The sequence below is a fragment of the Aplidium turbinatum genome, chromosome 16 (assembly GCF_918807975.1).
Source record: "Aplidium turbinatum chromosome 16, kaAplTurb1.1, whole genome shotgun sequence".
In the NCBI taxonomy this organism is placed as follows: Eukaryota; Metazoa; Chordata; class Ascidiacea; order Aplousobranchia; family Polyclinidae; genus Aplidium; species Aplidium turbinatum.
Genome location: NC_137487.1, coordinates 11198608 through 11217432, shown reverse-complemented (window position 1 = coordinate 11217432; position 18825 = coordinate 11198608). Strand labels below are relative to the sequence as shown.

At 36.6% G+C, this 18825-nt stretch overlaps 1 protein-coding gene across 1 annotated transcript; it reads right to left on the bottom strand.

Annotated features, from left to right (window-relative positions):
* Positions 1–40: 40 nt before the first annotated feature.
* LOC145785847 (integrator complex subunit 11-like) lies at positions 41–16695 on the bottom strand. Its single transcript, XM_082597554.1, has 11 exons — positions 16468–16695; positions 10742–10970; positions 8520–8734; positions 8267–8408; positions 8029–8171; positions 5071–5269; positions 4792–4950; positions 4077–4258; positions 3744–3801; positions 434–577; positions 41–252 (listed from the first exon to the last, which is right to left on the bottom strand). The coding sequence occupies exons 1-11, from the start codon at positions 16668–16670 to the stop codon at positions 106–108; spliced, it is 1821 nt and encodes a 606-aa protein (XP_082453680.1). The 5' UTR covers positions 16671–16695; the 3' UTR covers positions 41–105.
* Between the last annotated feature and the right edge of the window lie 2130 nt (positions 16696–18825).

Below are 18825 nucleotides of genomic sequence, written 5' to 3'. Positions count from 1 at the left end.
ACAGTGAGAACGTTACACCCATTACACGACCAGCATACGCCTGGTTAGTCGTATGTATTCGTAACAAGTTGAGCAAGGATAGATGGCAGTGTAAAATGTGAAACGCTACGTGACTCGGGCTGGCAGTCCAGCCTTCATCGTGTCCATTATGTAAGTTCCCAACTCTTCGTCTTGCAACGACCAAGACACAAGAACGTTGAGGTCGGTTTGATCGGCATCATCATCTTCGGTCGGCTGCGCCTTCAGTAAAACCTGTGTAAAAATGTAAAGTTCCTCTAAACAGTCTCACCAAATTACCCATAGCCGAGCAACTTTGAATCCCAGAATTTACCAGTCATAACCCACGTAAAACTTGGAACAAGAGACGTTAAATCGTATCCAAAGATAGATATACATACATTCTTCAAAAGCCTGGGATAGACAATTTACTTACAGTATCAATTAGAATGTTTCCGTCCGCGTTAATGCTAACGTTGTGGGAGCGCAAGGTTTTCTTCAAATGCCGATGAAGGTGATCCATGGCGTCGGAGGTCGGTCTTTGTACGTTGGCAATTTGAACGGTGGATGTGAATCTCAACTAAAACGAAAACATGCTGCTATACAGGGGCGTTGACAGGGGGGTCTAGGTGGTACTTTTGGACCCGGGCCCGGAATATTTAGGGGGCCCGGATTTAAAAGATTCCCCGCGACTTCAAACATTATCAAGATCTTAATATAATCAGATCTAAAGGAATTGCCATCAGAGGTTAAAACAGCCACTTCAGCCGTCAGATGGTAAAGTAACGGGCCCCCTTCCGGGTATAGTGATTTCCCTAACCAGGATTTTTTTTTCAAAAACACGAAATATTTTTCTTCACCCACTCTTTAATTCTGAATATATATATTTTTTGGTGGTAATCACTTCTAGCTACTTGCAAATCATAGCCATAGGAGGTGGGCGGGCAGGGGGGTGGGGGCGGTTGCTCCCCCCGCTGAAAAAAAAAATGTCGCAAATTTGGGCAAAAATGTCCAGTTATTTGGGCAAATCAATCTTATCACAATGTTTCGATGCCTCACCAGTTAAAAAACTTTACATAATTGTTGAAATTTATGAGATACATTAATATTTTCCAATGAATGTAAATGTATTATCACCGACTTTGAAAACTGTTGCATGTGGTATTGCAATCTGGGCAGAAAAAGTTTCGATTCGACAACTGCAAAATAGAACACTCTGTAAAAAGTACAGTTGGGAAACAGAGGTAAGCTTATTACTGATTTTCACTAACATGTAGGGCTGTAGGCTGCATTTCTTCATGGGTAAGATTTAAAAGCCTACTATGTAGGCTACTGGTAACTTCACAAGGTTTTTTTTTTTTTTTAATATCCTACTAATGTAGTTGATTATAAAAATCATTTGGGAAAAATGTCTAGTTATTTGGACAAATCAATTTTTACCATAAGTTTTCAACATTCTACCAGTTTAGTAACTTTAAAGTGTTGCATTTTGTATAAAAAACATTTTGCTTTGAATGTAAAACAGAGTATCGGCAATTTGAAAACTTTTATATTTGGTATTAAAATTTGGACAGAATAAGTTTCGATTCAGTATTTGCAGAAAAAAATGCAAAATAATGCTTCGACAAGCTGAGATAAGCTTATTACAGATATTCATTAGAATATCACACTAGCCTACATTCCTTCATTGGTAGAATTTTGAAACCTTGCTGGGTTCTGGTGAACTTATGAAGTTTTTGTTTTTTCTCTATATCCCACTAATGTAGTTGTTTGTAAAAATATTTTGGCAAAAATATCCAATTATTGGATAAGTCAATTTTACCACGAGTTATGCTATGCTTGCAAAACTTGACTTAAATACTACAAAGATAGCTTATCATTTTTAGATTGGTCAAACAAAATAAGCATTTGTTATAAACTTTAATAAACAACAGTTGTGAGGCCACATACTGTAGGCCTATACACCACTTTTGTGACCATTGATCCCGGCCACTAACTGTAGTTATGTACAAAGTGAAAAAGTGTATTAAATGAAAACAACTTGTGAATTTTCCTGGATTTAATTTCATGTTTTTGTGAGCTATGTTTTAACTGTTTTCTGTATTGAATTTTTTTGTATAAACTGCTGTTTGTCTTTGCCAGTCCCAGGGTTGATATGCTCAGCTATTTACTATCTATGACACAGAATTAGAGCAACAACAATCAAATCTAAAGACACATGTTATGTTGTTTTGTCATCCAATTCATGCAGTTAATATATCAGGCAATGTAAGCAGTGCTATTTTTGTGTCATGTTTTGGTAATGTGGTCTGTATTTTGTGGCAACGATTGAGTTTGAAGCTATTATCTGGGAGTCATTTTTCTTCAGTGCTTGTGATTTGAGTAGGCCTAGCAGCTTCATTGTGAAGTAAGATTATCTTTGTAATGATCTTCTGAAAAAACATTGACTATGATTATATTGTAATATAATATCAATATTTTTGGTATCAAAACTAGTTTTGTTCAAAGGTGGAAGTTTGATGCACATAGCATGGTAAACTGTCCAATTCTTTTCAGGCTGTAGGATTTGAAGCAGCATGGATTAAGTAATGTTACTGGTTTGATAAGTAGGCCTAAGCGGATTGTCATTTTAGTATTTTTCAATGCAAATTTACAAATATTGAGTCTTTGGACTATTTTTTAATTGAAAAGATTGAGCTACTTTTGGTCAGGCCTTTTATTGAAGTTGGGCTGGAGATTTTCATATAATCTGGTGACATGAATATTCAGCAATTTTTGTTATCCAGTTATTAGTGAAGTCTCAGTTCAAATTTTTTTGAATCCAGTTAGGCTTAATATACTGTATATTTTTTGTGATACATAAGAATGTTTTTATTTGATGGTTTATTTAATTGGGACACAGGCAGGTCTATGAACGTAGATTAAAGTAAGTTCAGCCTTGTTTTGCTGTTGTACGTGTTTTTTTGCTTGTATTTTGTACACGGCCAAGTTGATGACTCACAGAGGTTGTGAATAATTTTGTATTTTTGAAAATATATATGCAAAGACAAAATTTGGGAAAATTATTTTCGCCCCCCAAAAATGTTTTACTCTCTTACGGCTACTCTACTTTACAAAAAATTAATTTCAGTCGAAAACTCCAACAATTTTAAACATATCGACGAAGATCGTGATTGAGAGCAAGGATTTTGCGGTTTATAAAGAAATCCCTAATGCGTAATTGCACAGTTGGGGAAATTTGTGGATACAACAAATCTTTGAGAATATATAAATGATATTCCTCTTAATTTTCTACATTGAACGGCATGTGTCATCCTCATTTTAACAGCACATCAATAAAATTTTGTACACAACCTTTATATTCATAACATTGTCGATGAAGGGGGCCCGAAAATAAATGGGTACCGGGCCCGAGAAATCCTGTCAACGGCCCTGCTGCTATAAGCAGTGTTGTCTGTCGGAATCTTGCTGAAAACTTCATTGTTCTGTTACATACATACTAAAAGACTGTTCAAATCTCACATGACATCATTTTATTGCTTTTCTTCACCCCCTTACACGACGTTAGTCACCAGTAAACATGGCTGTTCTGAAAAGTTCCTTGAGCGTCATATCAACAACCCGAAGCAAAGGTAAAATGAAGTTCATTGTAAATATTTAACTGCTCTTAAGGCTTGTTATATTGACTGAATTCTTGGCAAGGTGGAGACTCGCGTGCGTAAAGACAGACTTTTAACATACCCTACCTCGTGTTTTGTGAGCTGTAATTCTTCTACAGCTTCTTCTGGGTCGACTAGCTTCATACTGCGAAAACATGAGCAACATAATATTATAACATTTTTGTAGAATCAGTTCGTCCATACCAATTAGCAACATACACGCGCGACAGGTCAGTACGTGAATGAAGAGAAAACAGTAAAGTGACCTTAGTTAGAATAAGGGTAAGTTGTCGACACTGTATAGAAATAGAACAGTTACCTGAAAGGTTGACTGATGACACCATGCATAAAAAAAAACTATGATCCTGATCAGCTGAAACACCATGCTAATACTACTTATTATTCTTAAGCTGTGTGTACCTGTTTCCTTTGATCAGCATTACACCGTGTAGGGTTTTAATTCGTTTCGGATTCGGTGTCAAGCCTTGTATTTCCCTGTGTTTGTGCAGTAGTTTCATGGAGGCATCGACTGTGATCGGCGGCTTTGTCGTTATGACAACTGTTTCGCCATTGGCGGGTTTGAAGCAAGGAAGATGCAATTCCTGGTTGAGAGAGAGGGATGGTAGATAATCACACAAAATATTTAGCTTTTCTTTCATAACAAATGTTCCGTCGAACATGGCAGCAACAACGCAATGCGGAGAGTGTAGATGCTCTAGCTGTCGCATTTAACTAAATCCAATTATTGCTCTTCTTCCATCACTTAGTATATTTAATATGTAACTGACAGAAAGCCACATTTCTTCTCCACTTTCTAGCGTGTCTGTCATAAAGTGTCTTGCCAAATGACAAGATATTCTTACTACTTACGGACATTTGTTGATTATCTGCGCTATTTTTTTGTTCACAAAGTTAGATGCTAACATACGTGTAGTTGAACCATTGAGACATACTGAAACATTAGTAAGCAATGAGGTGGCAAGAAACTTAACTTTAAAACCAGAAATATATATTTCGAAATGTAACTTTTGCCTCATCAAGCGCATGTGTAAGGTTAAGCAATAATTTTGTAGAATAAGACCACGTTGATTACTATATACGTACTACAGGTTATAATGCTACGTTAAAATACTACCTTGTTGATTTTCGATTTAAGAAATTCCATTTTCGCCGCTTCCCCATGCACCAGCATCACATTCCCTGGTTCACACATTCTTATCAACTGCATGATGCCTTTCGCGTCAGCATGAGCGCTAAACGACATGTATTGAACTTGCATTTTGATCTCGACCACCTTGAGAAGTAGAAATGATATTGGTCAAGAATATCTAGTTCACTCATCATTCATAGGTACATTGTCTTAATAAACTCCATACAAATCAACATGCACTTAATTAAAACAGGAAAATTACACCTGGCCTGGCTTCAATTCTATTTTTCGCATTCCTGAAAGGATTTTATTTCCAACCGTTCCAGCCACACAATAGCCGGGCATAATGATCATGTTCTTTTCGTTTGTGCACCACTTCTTGAATATTTCCAGCGACAAACCACCATGTAACATTCCAGGTGTGGCAAAGACAATCATAGGGCCTGGATTTTCAATGTAAGACCTGTGAAAAATATGAGTAAACATGATTCTCTTATATTTTTTGATGGGGGGAGGGCAAATCTAAGGGCTATATGACTATATGAAAAGGGCTATATGAATAGCCGAAAACGTTCACTTATTGTTTTCTATTTTTATAATGTTAACTGTAGTGTTGTTGCTTAGTTAGGCTAAATGTCGGTTTATGGTTTGAAAAAGTAACCTTTCTACCTAAATTGCAAATCTACTTCACGTAACCTAGAGATTTTTGATTTAACGTACCTAAGGTAACTACATATCCGTTAGATACTCTATTTCAAGGGTTTTCAACCTTTTCTTCACGGCGACCTCCTCAGAGCAATCAACGTAGCCTCGCGACCCCCCATAATAATATTCAACAAAATCATATTTAATGCAAAATTTAACCAAATTTGATTCATGCCGACATCCAGTTATGTTTAGTTTTTCTGTTCCAATGTAAACTTCTAAAACCAAAAACGTCCTTTTGCGATGTTATTAGAAGAGAAAAAATGAGAATGATCCACATTTTCGCTCTTTCTTCACCGGTTGAATTTATTGCAATCTTTTATGGATTTCTTGAAATCAATTTCAGTGAGATGGTTGGTGCTGCATATTTTTAACAATTAAGCTTATCAATGCGTGCACCTGTTGCTGAAAGAACTTTCAAACAAAATAGCCAACACTAAATTTTTTCAATGCCATTGGAAACCATACTGAGAAATTTTTATTTTGCATAGGATTCTAAATAATAAATATTATATGCTTTTTTGCCATAGCGTGGTTACTGGTTAACTTTAGTCAGCACAAAGCAACGTACAAGAACTTGGTTTAAAATACACAGTTTTTAATCTTTTCTAGCAAAAAGAAATTGAAAACAATATAGGCTATTGCAACCCTCTGAAAAACGGCTCGCGACCCCAGGTTGAAAACCCCTGATCTATTTGAACTCAGCTCAGCTAAATTGAGCTTGATGGAAAAGCAAGACTCTGTGCATTCAAAAGCTGCACTGAAAACAATAAAAAATTGTGAAATGTGGTCACCGTCTCGTTGTGGTAAAGTGTAACCTACAGCAGTGCTTCTTAAACAGGTGAATGGTTCACCTCAAGGTGAATCAAATTTTTGCAAGGGTGAACCAACCAAAAGGGGTGAATACGGGTGAACCGTCAGAAATGGATGATAGCTTGCGAGCAGGGCGGATATTCCGGGTGTTCAACATGTTTAGTGAACAGGTGAGAATTTCCAAAAACAAAATCAATTCGAAGTTTTTCATTTAAGTAAATCGACTAGGCCTACTGAACTGTTTTTTGGTGTTTTTTTTTGCTTATTGTAATAGTGAAGTTGGTTTGCACTGAGTGTATAGGCTAGGCCTATAAGTACAAAAATTTGGTGACTGTGTTTTGTGCTTTTGCAGCTTTATATCTCTTGACTCGAGAAATTGTAGATTTGTAATCGTAAAGCCTAGCTTGAGTTGATCTTAACAAAAATCGAAACAACCTAAGCCATTTTGTGCTGTTATAGACGAGATAGTTATATCTAGGGCAACCAAAAGCCAATAAAGTCAAATTTGTTCTGCCTTGTTCAAAGTTTATAAAACGCCCATAAACTAAATTTCAGGCTGACACAAAGAGAGGTTTCAAAGTTACTAAGTAAAAAAAAGGTCATATTTTATGGTTAGGTCAAAATTTTCTTTTAATGTAGTTTTCTTCTCTCTACTGATATTTTATTAAAGCTACACAGATACTGATTTTTTGTTGCAATTTCTTTTGCTATTCTGGCATGATAATCCATTTTTGACTGGGGGACAGGATTATGAAAAAAGGGCACTTTTGTTGCTGAAAGGCCAATTTTTTTTAAAGTTTTAAGATAGCCTAAGTATAGCGATAATGCTCATCCATCATCTCATCAAGTAATGATACAAGTGTCCGGTATACAAAGAACAATGGCAAGGAAGGGCACCATGCTATGTTATAATGATGTAGACTAACCTACTGTGATACAGAATTTTGTGTCGTGACTCGTGAATATTATTTTGAGGCAGAAATGAAAGATTATAATTATTAATTAGGCTAAAAGCGAATAGCTGAAATTGTTATATCGTATTGCAAAATGTACAGTAGCTTACATGACCTTAAAAGGGCACCATTGTCCCCCCTGCCCCCATCCATAGAAAAATTGAGGGCAGGGGGTGCATCCGCCCTGCCCCCCGCTTCCGGCGCCCATGGACAGAAGGCAGGAACTTAAAAGGCGATAATGTGAAACATTACTTGATGTTGAAGTATAATACTGCAGAACCCTTCCAGTAATTTCCCGATATTTAAAGACACTCCATATTTATCTTTAGCAGTTTTTCAAGTTACTTTCAGTACCTGTTCGTTAGCTGTGGTGTCGTTGAGTCTTCCACATTTTTCTTTTATTTCAGTACAAAAAGAAGATATCCTTACCTAACGGTTTGATTTCTAATATGCTTTGTATTTCACATTTGGGTTGCAAACGCAGAAAGCTGTTGGTCAAAATTAAGTCAAAATTTGTAAATTATAAAGTCAAAATTTCAAGTTTTTAGGTCAAAAATATGATTGCCCTAGTTATATTATATCATGACTCATGAGACAAGGGTGAATGAAATCTGGAGATAGATGCTAGAGGTGAACAAATCTAAAAGAGTTTAAGAAGCACTGACCTACAGTACAGTCCTACACTGTGTATATGCATATAGGAAAAAAACTAACAGCCACTTTTCTAGAGTGAAATAATGATGCATTTTACCGATTGAAACCTTTGATATGTTTAAAGTCAAACATATTTCTTTCCACAAATGTGTTCTTTATCTTCTGATTGGTCCATGTAATAAACAACTTGTAATACTCAGTGGCTTTGTTGGTAAGGCCAGTGGAAAAATAAATCGGAACCTAAACATAGATGTAGTTCATTAAACAAACATTCTTTATATAAATAAAGGCATAACAATGAATGAAAACAATTGACAACAAATATACACTTTTACCTTTAAATTCATGCGTTCCCAATAAGATTCAAGTAATATACAAAGCTCTTGTGCTCTTCCAAGTGCAAAGACAGGGATCAAAACTTTTCCACCTTTTTCAATAGTTTCATGAACTTTTTTGAGAAAATCTCTCTCTCGGCACCTGTTGAGTAATCTAGTTAGTATTAGTGAAGTAAAACATATTATAAATTAAATTAAAATTTAGTTAAAATAAAACGAAAATACATTTCAGCTTGATACTGATTTATCTGACCTTTTTGAATCTCTGATAGTTGTGGCATAAGTTGATTCGGTGATTAAAAGACTTGGCCTGCATTTGTCCACCCATGCTGCACCCAGATGGCGATCAGGGGTCATGTTATAATCTCCAGTGTATAGCACAGACTCTGTTCCCACTTTCATGTAAAACATTGCTGCACCAAGCACATGGCCAGCGTAATAAGCTTTTATTTGGAGTTCATCATCAACCTGAAAATATTCATTACTATGCTGATAAAAAAACTTCTGAATTTACAAAGGTATTCACAAAGAATCACCCTTATGCCATAAAACCTACAAGATCATAATTTATATGTACTGACAGTCACTGGCGCCGACTTACGGGGTTATGGGGTGGCCACGCCACCCCGTAACCGCTGTAGCGCGGTGGCAGCCACCCCGTTTAGGCTACATTACTTACTGCAAATAAAGGTAATTTGAACGGACGTTTAAATCTTTTTTTGATCATTTGTTTTCGCTTCAAGTCAACATAAAGCAAGAGGTGAACCAATACAGCATTGCAAAGAAAATGATTGTTTTGTCACAAGCATGATACTCGCGTAACATCAAGCAAGCTACGTGAAGATTACGCAACACGTGGCTACGAATTTTTCCTTGTTGTTGTTGCGATCGTTTTATTTGTTATTTGTCATAAGTCATTGTTACATTTGTTAGGTTTACAATGGGATTTATTAATCAATAAAATACGATCTTTCTATTGCCTCCCTCAAAAATCTTTTTTGAAAATTTTTAAACTGCTTATAATATCGCTATAAATTATGCCAGCTATAAAAAAATTGTAAATAAAATTATCTCGATGATTGATAGCTCCACCCCCTAAATGAATATCTATTTTCAAATTTCATTGAAAAAATGCAATTTTCAAAACTTTCGAAAATTTTCGAAAAGCAGCTCCCAGTGTAAATGCTTTTCTTGACCAGTATGAGGTCATACTAGATTGGCTTGACACCGCATCGAAAGAAGATGGCATGGATGCTGTCACTCGAAACAATGCCACTAGCCATGTTCCATGCACATGGACAGCATCCATGCCATCCATGGATAATTTGGACGTTTACTTTTTCTTGCGTGTCCTGCAAAAGCTTTTGCTTATTTTAAGCCCTGTACATATCACTGTTCAGAAACGTGGGATCAATGTCGGAAAGGTACGTGAATTACTGGAAGCCGTATCATCAACGGTTTCTTGGAATGCAGCAACATAAAGTGAGGCATCTGCGTTGTTTGAAGCATGTAAAAAATCAGCTGTTGATATGGGTTTGCAGTTGCCATCTTTGCCGCGTGGCCGTGGTGGACGTACTGCAATATCTTTCGATAACCAGCAACAGCAACCGTTTTTTTTTTCTACCGTAGATGCTTACTACCAAAGCATTTATTTAGACGTATTTAAACAGTGTTCTTCTTCACTTTTGTCACGTTATTCACAACAGGACATGAAAACGATAATGACATGGAAACAGTTCTGCTTTCCAAGGATCAAGCATCGGAAAAGAACAGAGCTGCTTTTGAAAATGTCGCTGCCACATATAAAGATGACATAAACCCAACGCTTCTGCGTCTGGAATTGCAACAGCTGGAAAGTTTTCAACAGCAAAAACAGATTTTTGTTTCAACTATGTCGCAACTGCTTGATCTATTTGCAAGCAATGAAACAATTTCATTAATGCTTCCAAACGTGGTCTGCATTGTGAAAATATACTTATCGTTGCCTTCCACCACCTGCGAGGCGGAGCGATCGTTTAGTGCACTCAGGCGCATAAAAACCTCCTTGCGATCTACCATGACGCAACAAAGATTGAACCACGTCCTAATTTTAAATGTTTATCAAGCTGAAGCTTCACGGTTACAAGTTGACGATTAACAATTGGATTGACAGAGCTGCTGTTCGCAAAAATACTTTTGCCAAATGTTAAGTGTCAGAGCAGCAACGTAACAATAAAATTCACGACATACCTCCTGTGCTTTGTTTTAAAGTTGCTTTGTAAATTATCGAGCTACAAATCAGGTGTGAAAAGACAATAGGATCTACGAAACACGCTTAGTAAAAATCAAACAAAAACATGCAGTTTGAAAGTTTTTAGGTTGCCATATTGTGCTATCCGCCACCCCGTGCAAAAATAAAAGTCGGCGCCTATGCGACAGTTATGTAAAACCTAATCCTCAAAGAATATTATTTACTAAGATTAGAATGCAGCTTACGTGCACAGTTTGATGAAGATTTACTGGGACAACTTTTTTCATGCAATCTTTAATCATTTGTGATGTGAAGAAATCAGTTTCTCCTTTCTTTTCTACAGTTATTTTTCTGTAATCTTCAAGAAGAATTGGACAAATTGCTTTGGTCGGGTGAGTCATATAAATAGGCCCATCAAAACCAACCATCTCCGACATATATGGCAATGCCCCGCAGTGGTCCAAATGAAAATGACTGTTTTGAATAAAAAATATTGTTTAGCAATATGTTTATAAGTTTTACGCATGTGCAGTGTGCATGTGTTTTAAAACTTATATATAAACAAAATGCATGTGCAGTAGGGTGGTTCAAAAAAAATCAATTTTTGAAAATGATATGGGCTACCCTGCCAAAAGTTTCCATTTCCAGAAAAAATAACTTGTGTAAAATATTTTTGGAAAATATTAATGTTTAGGGGTGCCCCAAGCCCCCTAAAGTTTTGGCGATTTTGTCATAAAAGCCTAAACTTAAAATGGCTGTGTTTCGAAAACGGTTCATGCTAACATACAAGTGTTTGGGTTCATTTTAATCAGCAAAGTGAGCTCTATGATTTGGCAAAGAGTAATAGTACTATAAAGTGAATTTTCAAATTTCTGATTTTCATGTTAAATTTTGTTATGTGTTCTAAAGTTGTGTTATTGCTGTACAATAGTAAGCCTATAAGTCTATTGGTTATTACCAAAGTCCACAGAAGGTCTTAGGTCATATTGGGTCCCCCCACTATGACAAAATGGGTGTTAGCTGTTTAAAACAAGGATTTTATGGCGACCAACCACTCACTGTTGCCCAATTAAGGTGTTCTTTGATGCTTGAGGAAAGCGTTTGCGATGCTGATACACAAGCTGCAAAAGGAACTGCAACTGGTCTTCACCTTTGGTCAAATGTCCAGAAAATGTTTTTACAAGGGCAACATTTCTTTCAGCATAGTCATTAGTGACAATCAGTCATCTAAAGAAATCTTTGGTCATCTGATAATCACTGTTTCCATCCCATTCTGCAACTGGAAGGTGGAGAAAGGCATATGGGATTTTCAGTTTCTTGAACAGCAGTTGTGTGTTGGTTGTAGCGAATGTTGCCAATGTTTTGGTGTGTATGTTATCAAACAACACAGTAGCTCTTTTTTCTGGAGTCCTCGGTTTCCTGAGCGACCATTATTATCTAAAGGAGACAGACCCACCAACTCTTCAGAAAGGGGCCTCAAATGGCGAGCCATTTTTCTGTTGCGACTTTGGAGATTGACTCATTGATGGCTGCATACTCCTTCAAGCTTTTCAGAAACACAGATTGGGAGCCTTCACAGCCAATGGAGCAGTAATCCATGCTTTAACATAAATACAAGAAAATAAAACACACAGTTCATGAAGTCCTCTCTGTTCATGCAAAGTCAAATGAAATTGACCGCGAAACATCCACACTTTGAATGTGTAGATGACTTAAGTCATCCATCTTTCATGATGACAGCATCAGGATATCAAAACCTAGTTACATAAGGTAATGGGGCAACAAGAAACGATAACGTTAATTCCATGACCTCTCAATAATCATCTCGATATTGTCTTTCTGTGGTCAATTTTACAATGGTAAACTCGATCATCTCTTCTCTAATACCCTTATATTAATATATTATCTGCTGCATCATCCGTCAATGCATCTTTAAAATTATTTTGATCTATAAACTCCCAGGAATCTTTAAACCTTTTGAAAAGCAGGATGTCCGAGGCAGAAGATGATGGCATAATTTTATTAAAGACTGCGCCTGCAATCAGTTCTAAAACATGATGGTGACACACCAAATATAGCAGGTCTCTTCCAAGTAGCTGCTCATGAAGGACACAAGCTTCATTAATGCAACCAGTGTTTGAGCTAGTGGTATCAAAACACACATGGCTTCAACGTTTTCTTCAATATGCCAATCTTTAAAGGCATCAAATACTGCATGAGCTTGAGCCTCACCTGTGCCAGATGGAAGCTTTGGTACTGACAACAGCTGTGTATCCCCTTGAAAGGTCACAAGGAAGAAAAGGCGATCGACGTGATTGTGTCCAGTTAAATCTGGGAGAAGTTTTCCATCCCAGTGAACCATTAAAGGAGCTTTCGGAGACAAGTTTTTCATGATTTCTGTTGTAAACTGTTTTCGATGCTGACGTCTGCTGCGCCTGATGCTTGAAGTACTGAAGGTTAGGTCTTTAATGTTATGTCCCAGACTTTTGGAAGTTTCACTAACGATGTACATTGCTGCTCGATTGGAGACATTAGCTCTGTATAGGCTTGCAAGTAAAGTAGGAGATAAAACCTTTTCTCTACCCTTCTGGGATAAAATGGAAACAGCAGATTACCCAGCTTATTCCTCACTCTCTGAGACAAATTCTTCAGTTGCTGATCTGCTGCTATCTTCCAGAATAGCCATTGTGGCTGATGTATCGTCGTTGCTTGTGTTGTTTTTCTACAGCATTTCGATGCCTTTTTTTCTTTTGTAATAGACTCCTATCGAGCTTGCCTAAACATCCTCTGCGACATCCTCAGCCAATCATCAAACATCGAATGGCAAAAGCAATAATGGTGGCTCAGGAAACCGAGGACTCCAGAAAAAAGAGCTACTGTGTTGTTGGATAACATACACACCAAAATCTTGGCAACATTCGCTGCAGCCAACACACAACTGCTGTTCAAGAAACTGAAAATCCCATATGCCTTTCTCCACCTTCCAGTTGCAGAATGGGATGGAAACAGTGATTACCAAATGGCCAAAGATTTCTTTAGATGACTGATTGTCACTAATGACTATGCTGAAAGAAATGTTGCCCTTGTAAAAACATTTTCTGGACATTTGACCAAAGGTGAAGACCAGTTGCAGTTCCTTTTGCAGCTTGTGTATCAGCATCGCAAACGCTTTCCTCAAGCATCAAAGAACACCTTAATTGGGCAACAGTGAGTGGTTGGTCGCCATAAAATCCTTGTTTTAAACAGCTAACACCCATTTTGTCATAGTGGGGGGACCCAATATGACCTAAGACCTTCTGTGGACTTTGGTAATAACCAATAGACTTATAGGCTTACTATTGTACAGCAATAATACAACTTTAGAACACATAACAAAATTTAACATGAAAATCAGAAATTTGAAAATTCACTTTATAGTACTATTACTCTTTGCCAAATCATAGAGCTCACTTTGCTGATCAAAATGAACCCAAACACTTGTATGTTAGCATGAACCGTTTTCGAAACACAGCCATTTTAAGTTTAGGCTTTTATGACAAAATCGCCAAAACTTTTGGGGGCTTGGGGCACCCCTAAACATTAATATTTTTCAAAAATATTTTACACAAGTTATTTTTTCTGGAAATGGAAACTTTTGGCAGGGTAGCCCATATCATTTTCAAAAATTGATTTTTTTTGAACCACCCTAATGTGCAGTATATATATACCGGTATATATATATATAAAAAGTGAAAAACACTCTTTGTAATGCTGATGGGTGCATGTCAACTGAACCAGATTCCACTCATGTTCATCAATTCAGAACTATTAGAAGTTCAATAATGGTACGCTACTGGCATTGTATAACATTTGAACTTCAAAAAAAAGGGTACAATAGCTTATAGCCTGTTTTCAGAGTGTTTATTTCTTTTATAATTTATCAACATAGTAGTCATTAAGTAAAGTGTATAATATATATAAAAAAAAAAATCACAATAAAGATACAGTCGTAAGGTAACAAAATCAGGGAAAAATTACAAGCATCATTGGATTATTTACAAAAAGGATACCACAACATTCAACAAATTTAACCATGCATTTTTTTTACTATAAAATAGCCTGAAGAGTGAAGAGGCACTATCAATCTATCATACCACTGATGGAATCAGGACATTTTAGCATGGCCAACTTGGTGAAGGACTACTAGTATTACTCATAATGGATCTTTTGCAAAAAGACCTGAACATGAGAATACGTTGGCGCGAATTCTATTTCATTTATCAAGCATTGTATTTTTATTCACCATTGTTCTTGTTTAATTCCCATCACAATTTTTTACTGGACACTTGAAATAACAGCTAACGCTAAAGCTATCCAATCAATGTTTGAAACAATAAATATATATATACAATTTAACAATAAACAAAAAGCTAGTCTAATGTGGAAGTAAGGTCATCATCAGTCGTTATCTCCGCTTGCGGCAGATTGCACATCAACAATTCAACATGGCTTATTTGCTTCCAAGAGTGGCGATTTTGAGCCAACTCGCCCAGTGTCGTCAAGTGGAGTCCGGTCCATGATTGAATGTTGTCTTGCCATCGTTTTGGTTGTCTGCCACGTTTTCTTTTTCCTTCTACTTTGCCTTCTGTGCAAACTTTGCTGATTCCGAATTGTGATCTTTTAGTGTGGCCAAACAGTTTTAAAACTTTTGATTTTATTATTGCTGCAATTGGATGTAGTTTTGTCATAGTTAGAAGATCTTCTATTTTTGTGTGATCAAGTAACCTTTTGTTGGTCATGCTTCTCATGATGTGATTTTGGAAGGTAGTGAGTTTTTTCATTGTTGATGATGTCCAATTTATGCATTCTAGACCGTACAGCACGACTGGTAAAACGTAGGTGTTGAAAATTTTTGCTTTCAGTTTGATTGGGAGTCTATTGGATGTTAGAATCTTTTTGTTCTTTTCAAATGCTGCCCAGCCTAAGCCAATTCGGTGTTGCACTGCAGTCTTTCCATCGTTGGTTGCGGATAGTCGGTGGCCAAGATATATGAATTCTGGTACTTGTTCTATTTGTTTTCCATAGAGAGTGAGATTGAGTGTGTTGTTAGTTTTGTCGGTTGTCATACATTTGGTTTTGGACACATTTATTTGGAGGCCGAATTTAGCAGCATTTTTTGACAGAGCATCTAGGTATTCCTGCATTTTCAGTTTAGAATTATTCAAAATGGCCATATCGTCTGCGTAGCTTAAGTTGGATATTACATGACCGCCGATGGTGAATCCAGTAGTGATGTTATAATATAATTATAATGTGTTGTGGTTGAATGAATTTTTTTGGATATTATAATGAAATCAAACGTAGGAAAGTTTGTGTTGAAAAAAGCTTCATTTATTTTTAAACAGCACCACCCATTTTACAATAATCATCAGTAGTCAGCACTTCCAATGTACAGTGGCATTCTACAATATTAATCCAAGCCATTGAATTGTAGATTAATTGTATAGCCTATACTTTAAATTTTAAGAAACTTCAATTTTAGTTATTTCAGCTTGTTAAAACGTGATGGAACAAAAACTTGCACAGATCTATTGTCAAAGTACAGTAATTGCTGCTGTGACTGTTTGAAGCAAAATACTTCAATACAGAATTTCCATTCCTTACAAAATGACAATGTCATTGTGACATTCTTTTACTTTTAAGTTAGCTTTTTCATTTGTTTGTATCCTGTGTTGAATTGTTTCCAATGTTAAATAACTTTTGCATCACACCAAGCGTCCAGTGAAAAAATTGAGATGACAATTTGACACTGATAAACAAAAATATTTGCACATGGCAAGCTTTGCTCAATGCATGAAATAGAATTTGTTCTAAGTAGTCAGAAGTAAGATGTCTCAGTGACATGTCAGCTGCAGTAAATCGTCTTAAATACCAAGTCAACCAGGCCAAAATGTTCTCTATCCTTATAATGATACCGGTACCTTATTAATACCTTATAATAACACAATCAATGTGCTCAGTAAGTCGTCCATTTCCACCAGTAATGTAGTTGAAATATGGAAATCTTCTTTCATCATTGAATCCCATGTGCATTCCACAATCCAGCATTATGTTTTTGCCACCAAGAGTGACAAGAATACAACTTCGTCCAACATCTTGACCAGCTCCCAATGGAACTACTCGAATGTCAGGCATATTTATTTATGTTAAAACAACTTACAAAACACTATCAAATTTGCAATAGAATGAGTTTCGCTTTTAGCAGCATGATCGTTGCTTACTTCACAATGGAGATATTAACGACAGCAGCCTCAACCCAAACAAAAGAGTCGCATTAATTATAGAACGACTCACTGATTTCAACACCATTCGCAATAGCACATGACGCTCAGGGAACTGTGTTCCGAATGCTAGTGCAATTCGCTATTACCACAGCAAACTCGCAGCATCAGGCTAAAGCAGATCGTTAATATCTACCATACATTGTCAATTATCAAATTTGTTCCAATGTCGTGTCAGAATTCTAAATATAAATTTATAATCAGTTTATTTGATTTTTTGAACCAATACCATAGGTAAACAAAATAAAGTATCCTTAACGGGTTAACATGTTTTATTACACAGAGATACCGTACAATACCGTATAACATAATTTTAAAAAAATCAAAAACTTTTTCGACACGTGTGTCCTTATCAGGAATTACTTAAATCTGCAAAATGAAAATTATGAGATAAATCTGACTATGCACTATAACTTTAACGACACTCCGGACTGAAAAGCACTAACTGAACTTTGAGTTGATTTTTTTAATTATATATGTTCTATATCTCTGTGTAATAAAACATGTTAAACCTGCTAAAGTTACTTGTTTTGTTTGTCTACCGGTATGGTTCAACAGTGGCCGTGGCCGAGTGGTTAGCACGTTGGACTCGCAGTCGAGAGCCTGCATGTTCGACTCCAGCCACCCGCACTTGCTGTTGTTTCTCTGGGCAAGAAACTTTACGATAATTGCCTCTACCTAGTGATCGATTTCGAGTAATGGGTAGTACCAAATTGAAGTCATAAGTAAAAGTAGACAACCGGAAGCAGACATTGCCGTCGGCTGCAGCGTGGGTCAGGTGTATGTCGGAAGGCGTACACCGATGCATAGCGCTCAAGTCCGCTTTCCCGCAATGCAGGATAAAGATAAACAAACAAACAAAAAGCAATTATATTTCGTTTGTTAAATATCATCACAAACACTTACAAGAAAAATTTAATTTTGGTGACCTTTTCAGTTTTTGTTGCCACCCTTGTTGCATGAATCAAATTCCATTTAGTATTATAGTGTTCGTGATGATTGCATTTTGCCAATAAACTCAATTTGACAGTTACGATGACCACAACATAAAACATCTGTTAAAGAAAAGATTAAAGTTTCACCATGTGATGAACTCTATCCCTGCATTTTTGTTTTATTTTTTGCTATTTGTTTTTTGGGTTTTGTGGCCGTGCTAACTACTGATGTATAGCCTACTACATAATTTTTCATTCAGGCACGTTTTAAACCTTTCAAGGTTTTGCCACCTTTTCCCGTTCGTTAACGTGCTGGTAGGTTTATATCGATTTTTGTAGTTAGTATCTTTTTCGTCCCGGACGCGTTAATGACGAAAAATAAAATGATTGATGATTGATTGATTAGAAGGTTGTAGTGGGTAAGTAGACCACCATCATTCTGGCACCACCGTCATTCTGGCAGAATTGTTTTTCCGCTTTCCGCCTAAAAAAGTCATCCGTGAATAAGTGCGAGGCATAAAATGCGACCTGACATACCTTCGAAAAATCTTGAATAAAACAATAACCCGAAACACGTGCCACTTAAATTTTACATGCATCGGATTCAGTATTAAATTACCTTTCCAGGGATGTGCACCAATAGGTGGAAATTTGGAAGGAACTCTCAGCAGAACGCTTCAAAGATGGAGGATATATTTACGATAAACATTAAAATAATACGATTTTTGCATAATTGACACCTCTTCAAACATCTTGAAATAAAACTTTAATCCGCAACACGTGCCACTTAAATTTTGCATGCATCGGATTCAGTATTAAATTACCTTTCAAGGGATGTGTACCAATAGGTGGGCATTTGGAAGGAACTCCCAGCAAAACGCTCCAAAGATGAAGGATATATTTACGATAAACATTAAAATAATATGATTTTTGCATAGACACCACTTCAAACATCGTCGAATAGATATATAATCCGCAACACGTGCCACGTAAAATTTACATGCATCGGATTCAGTATTAAATTACCTTTCCAGGCAGGGGCGCCGGAACGATTTTTGACTGGGGGGGCAAGAT

Coding starts and splice junctions, on each gene's coding strand:
- LOC145785847 (XM_082597554.1), bottom strand. CDS start 16,670: ATGCCTGACATTCGAGTAGTTCCATTGGGAGCTGGTCAAGATGTTGGA. Junction 8,409..8,519: donor ACTATCAGAGATTCAAAAAG/GTCAGATAAATC, acceptor ATTACTCAACAG/GTGCCGAGAGAGAGATTTTC. Junction 253..433: donor GAAACATTCTAATTGATACT/GTAAGTAAATTG, acceptor ATTTTTACACAG/GTTTTACTGAAGGCGCAGCC.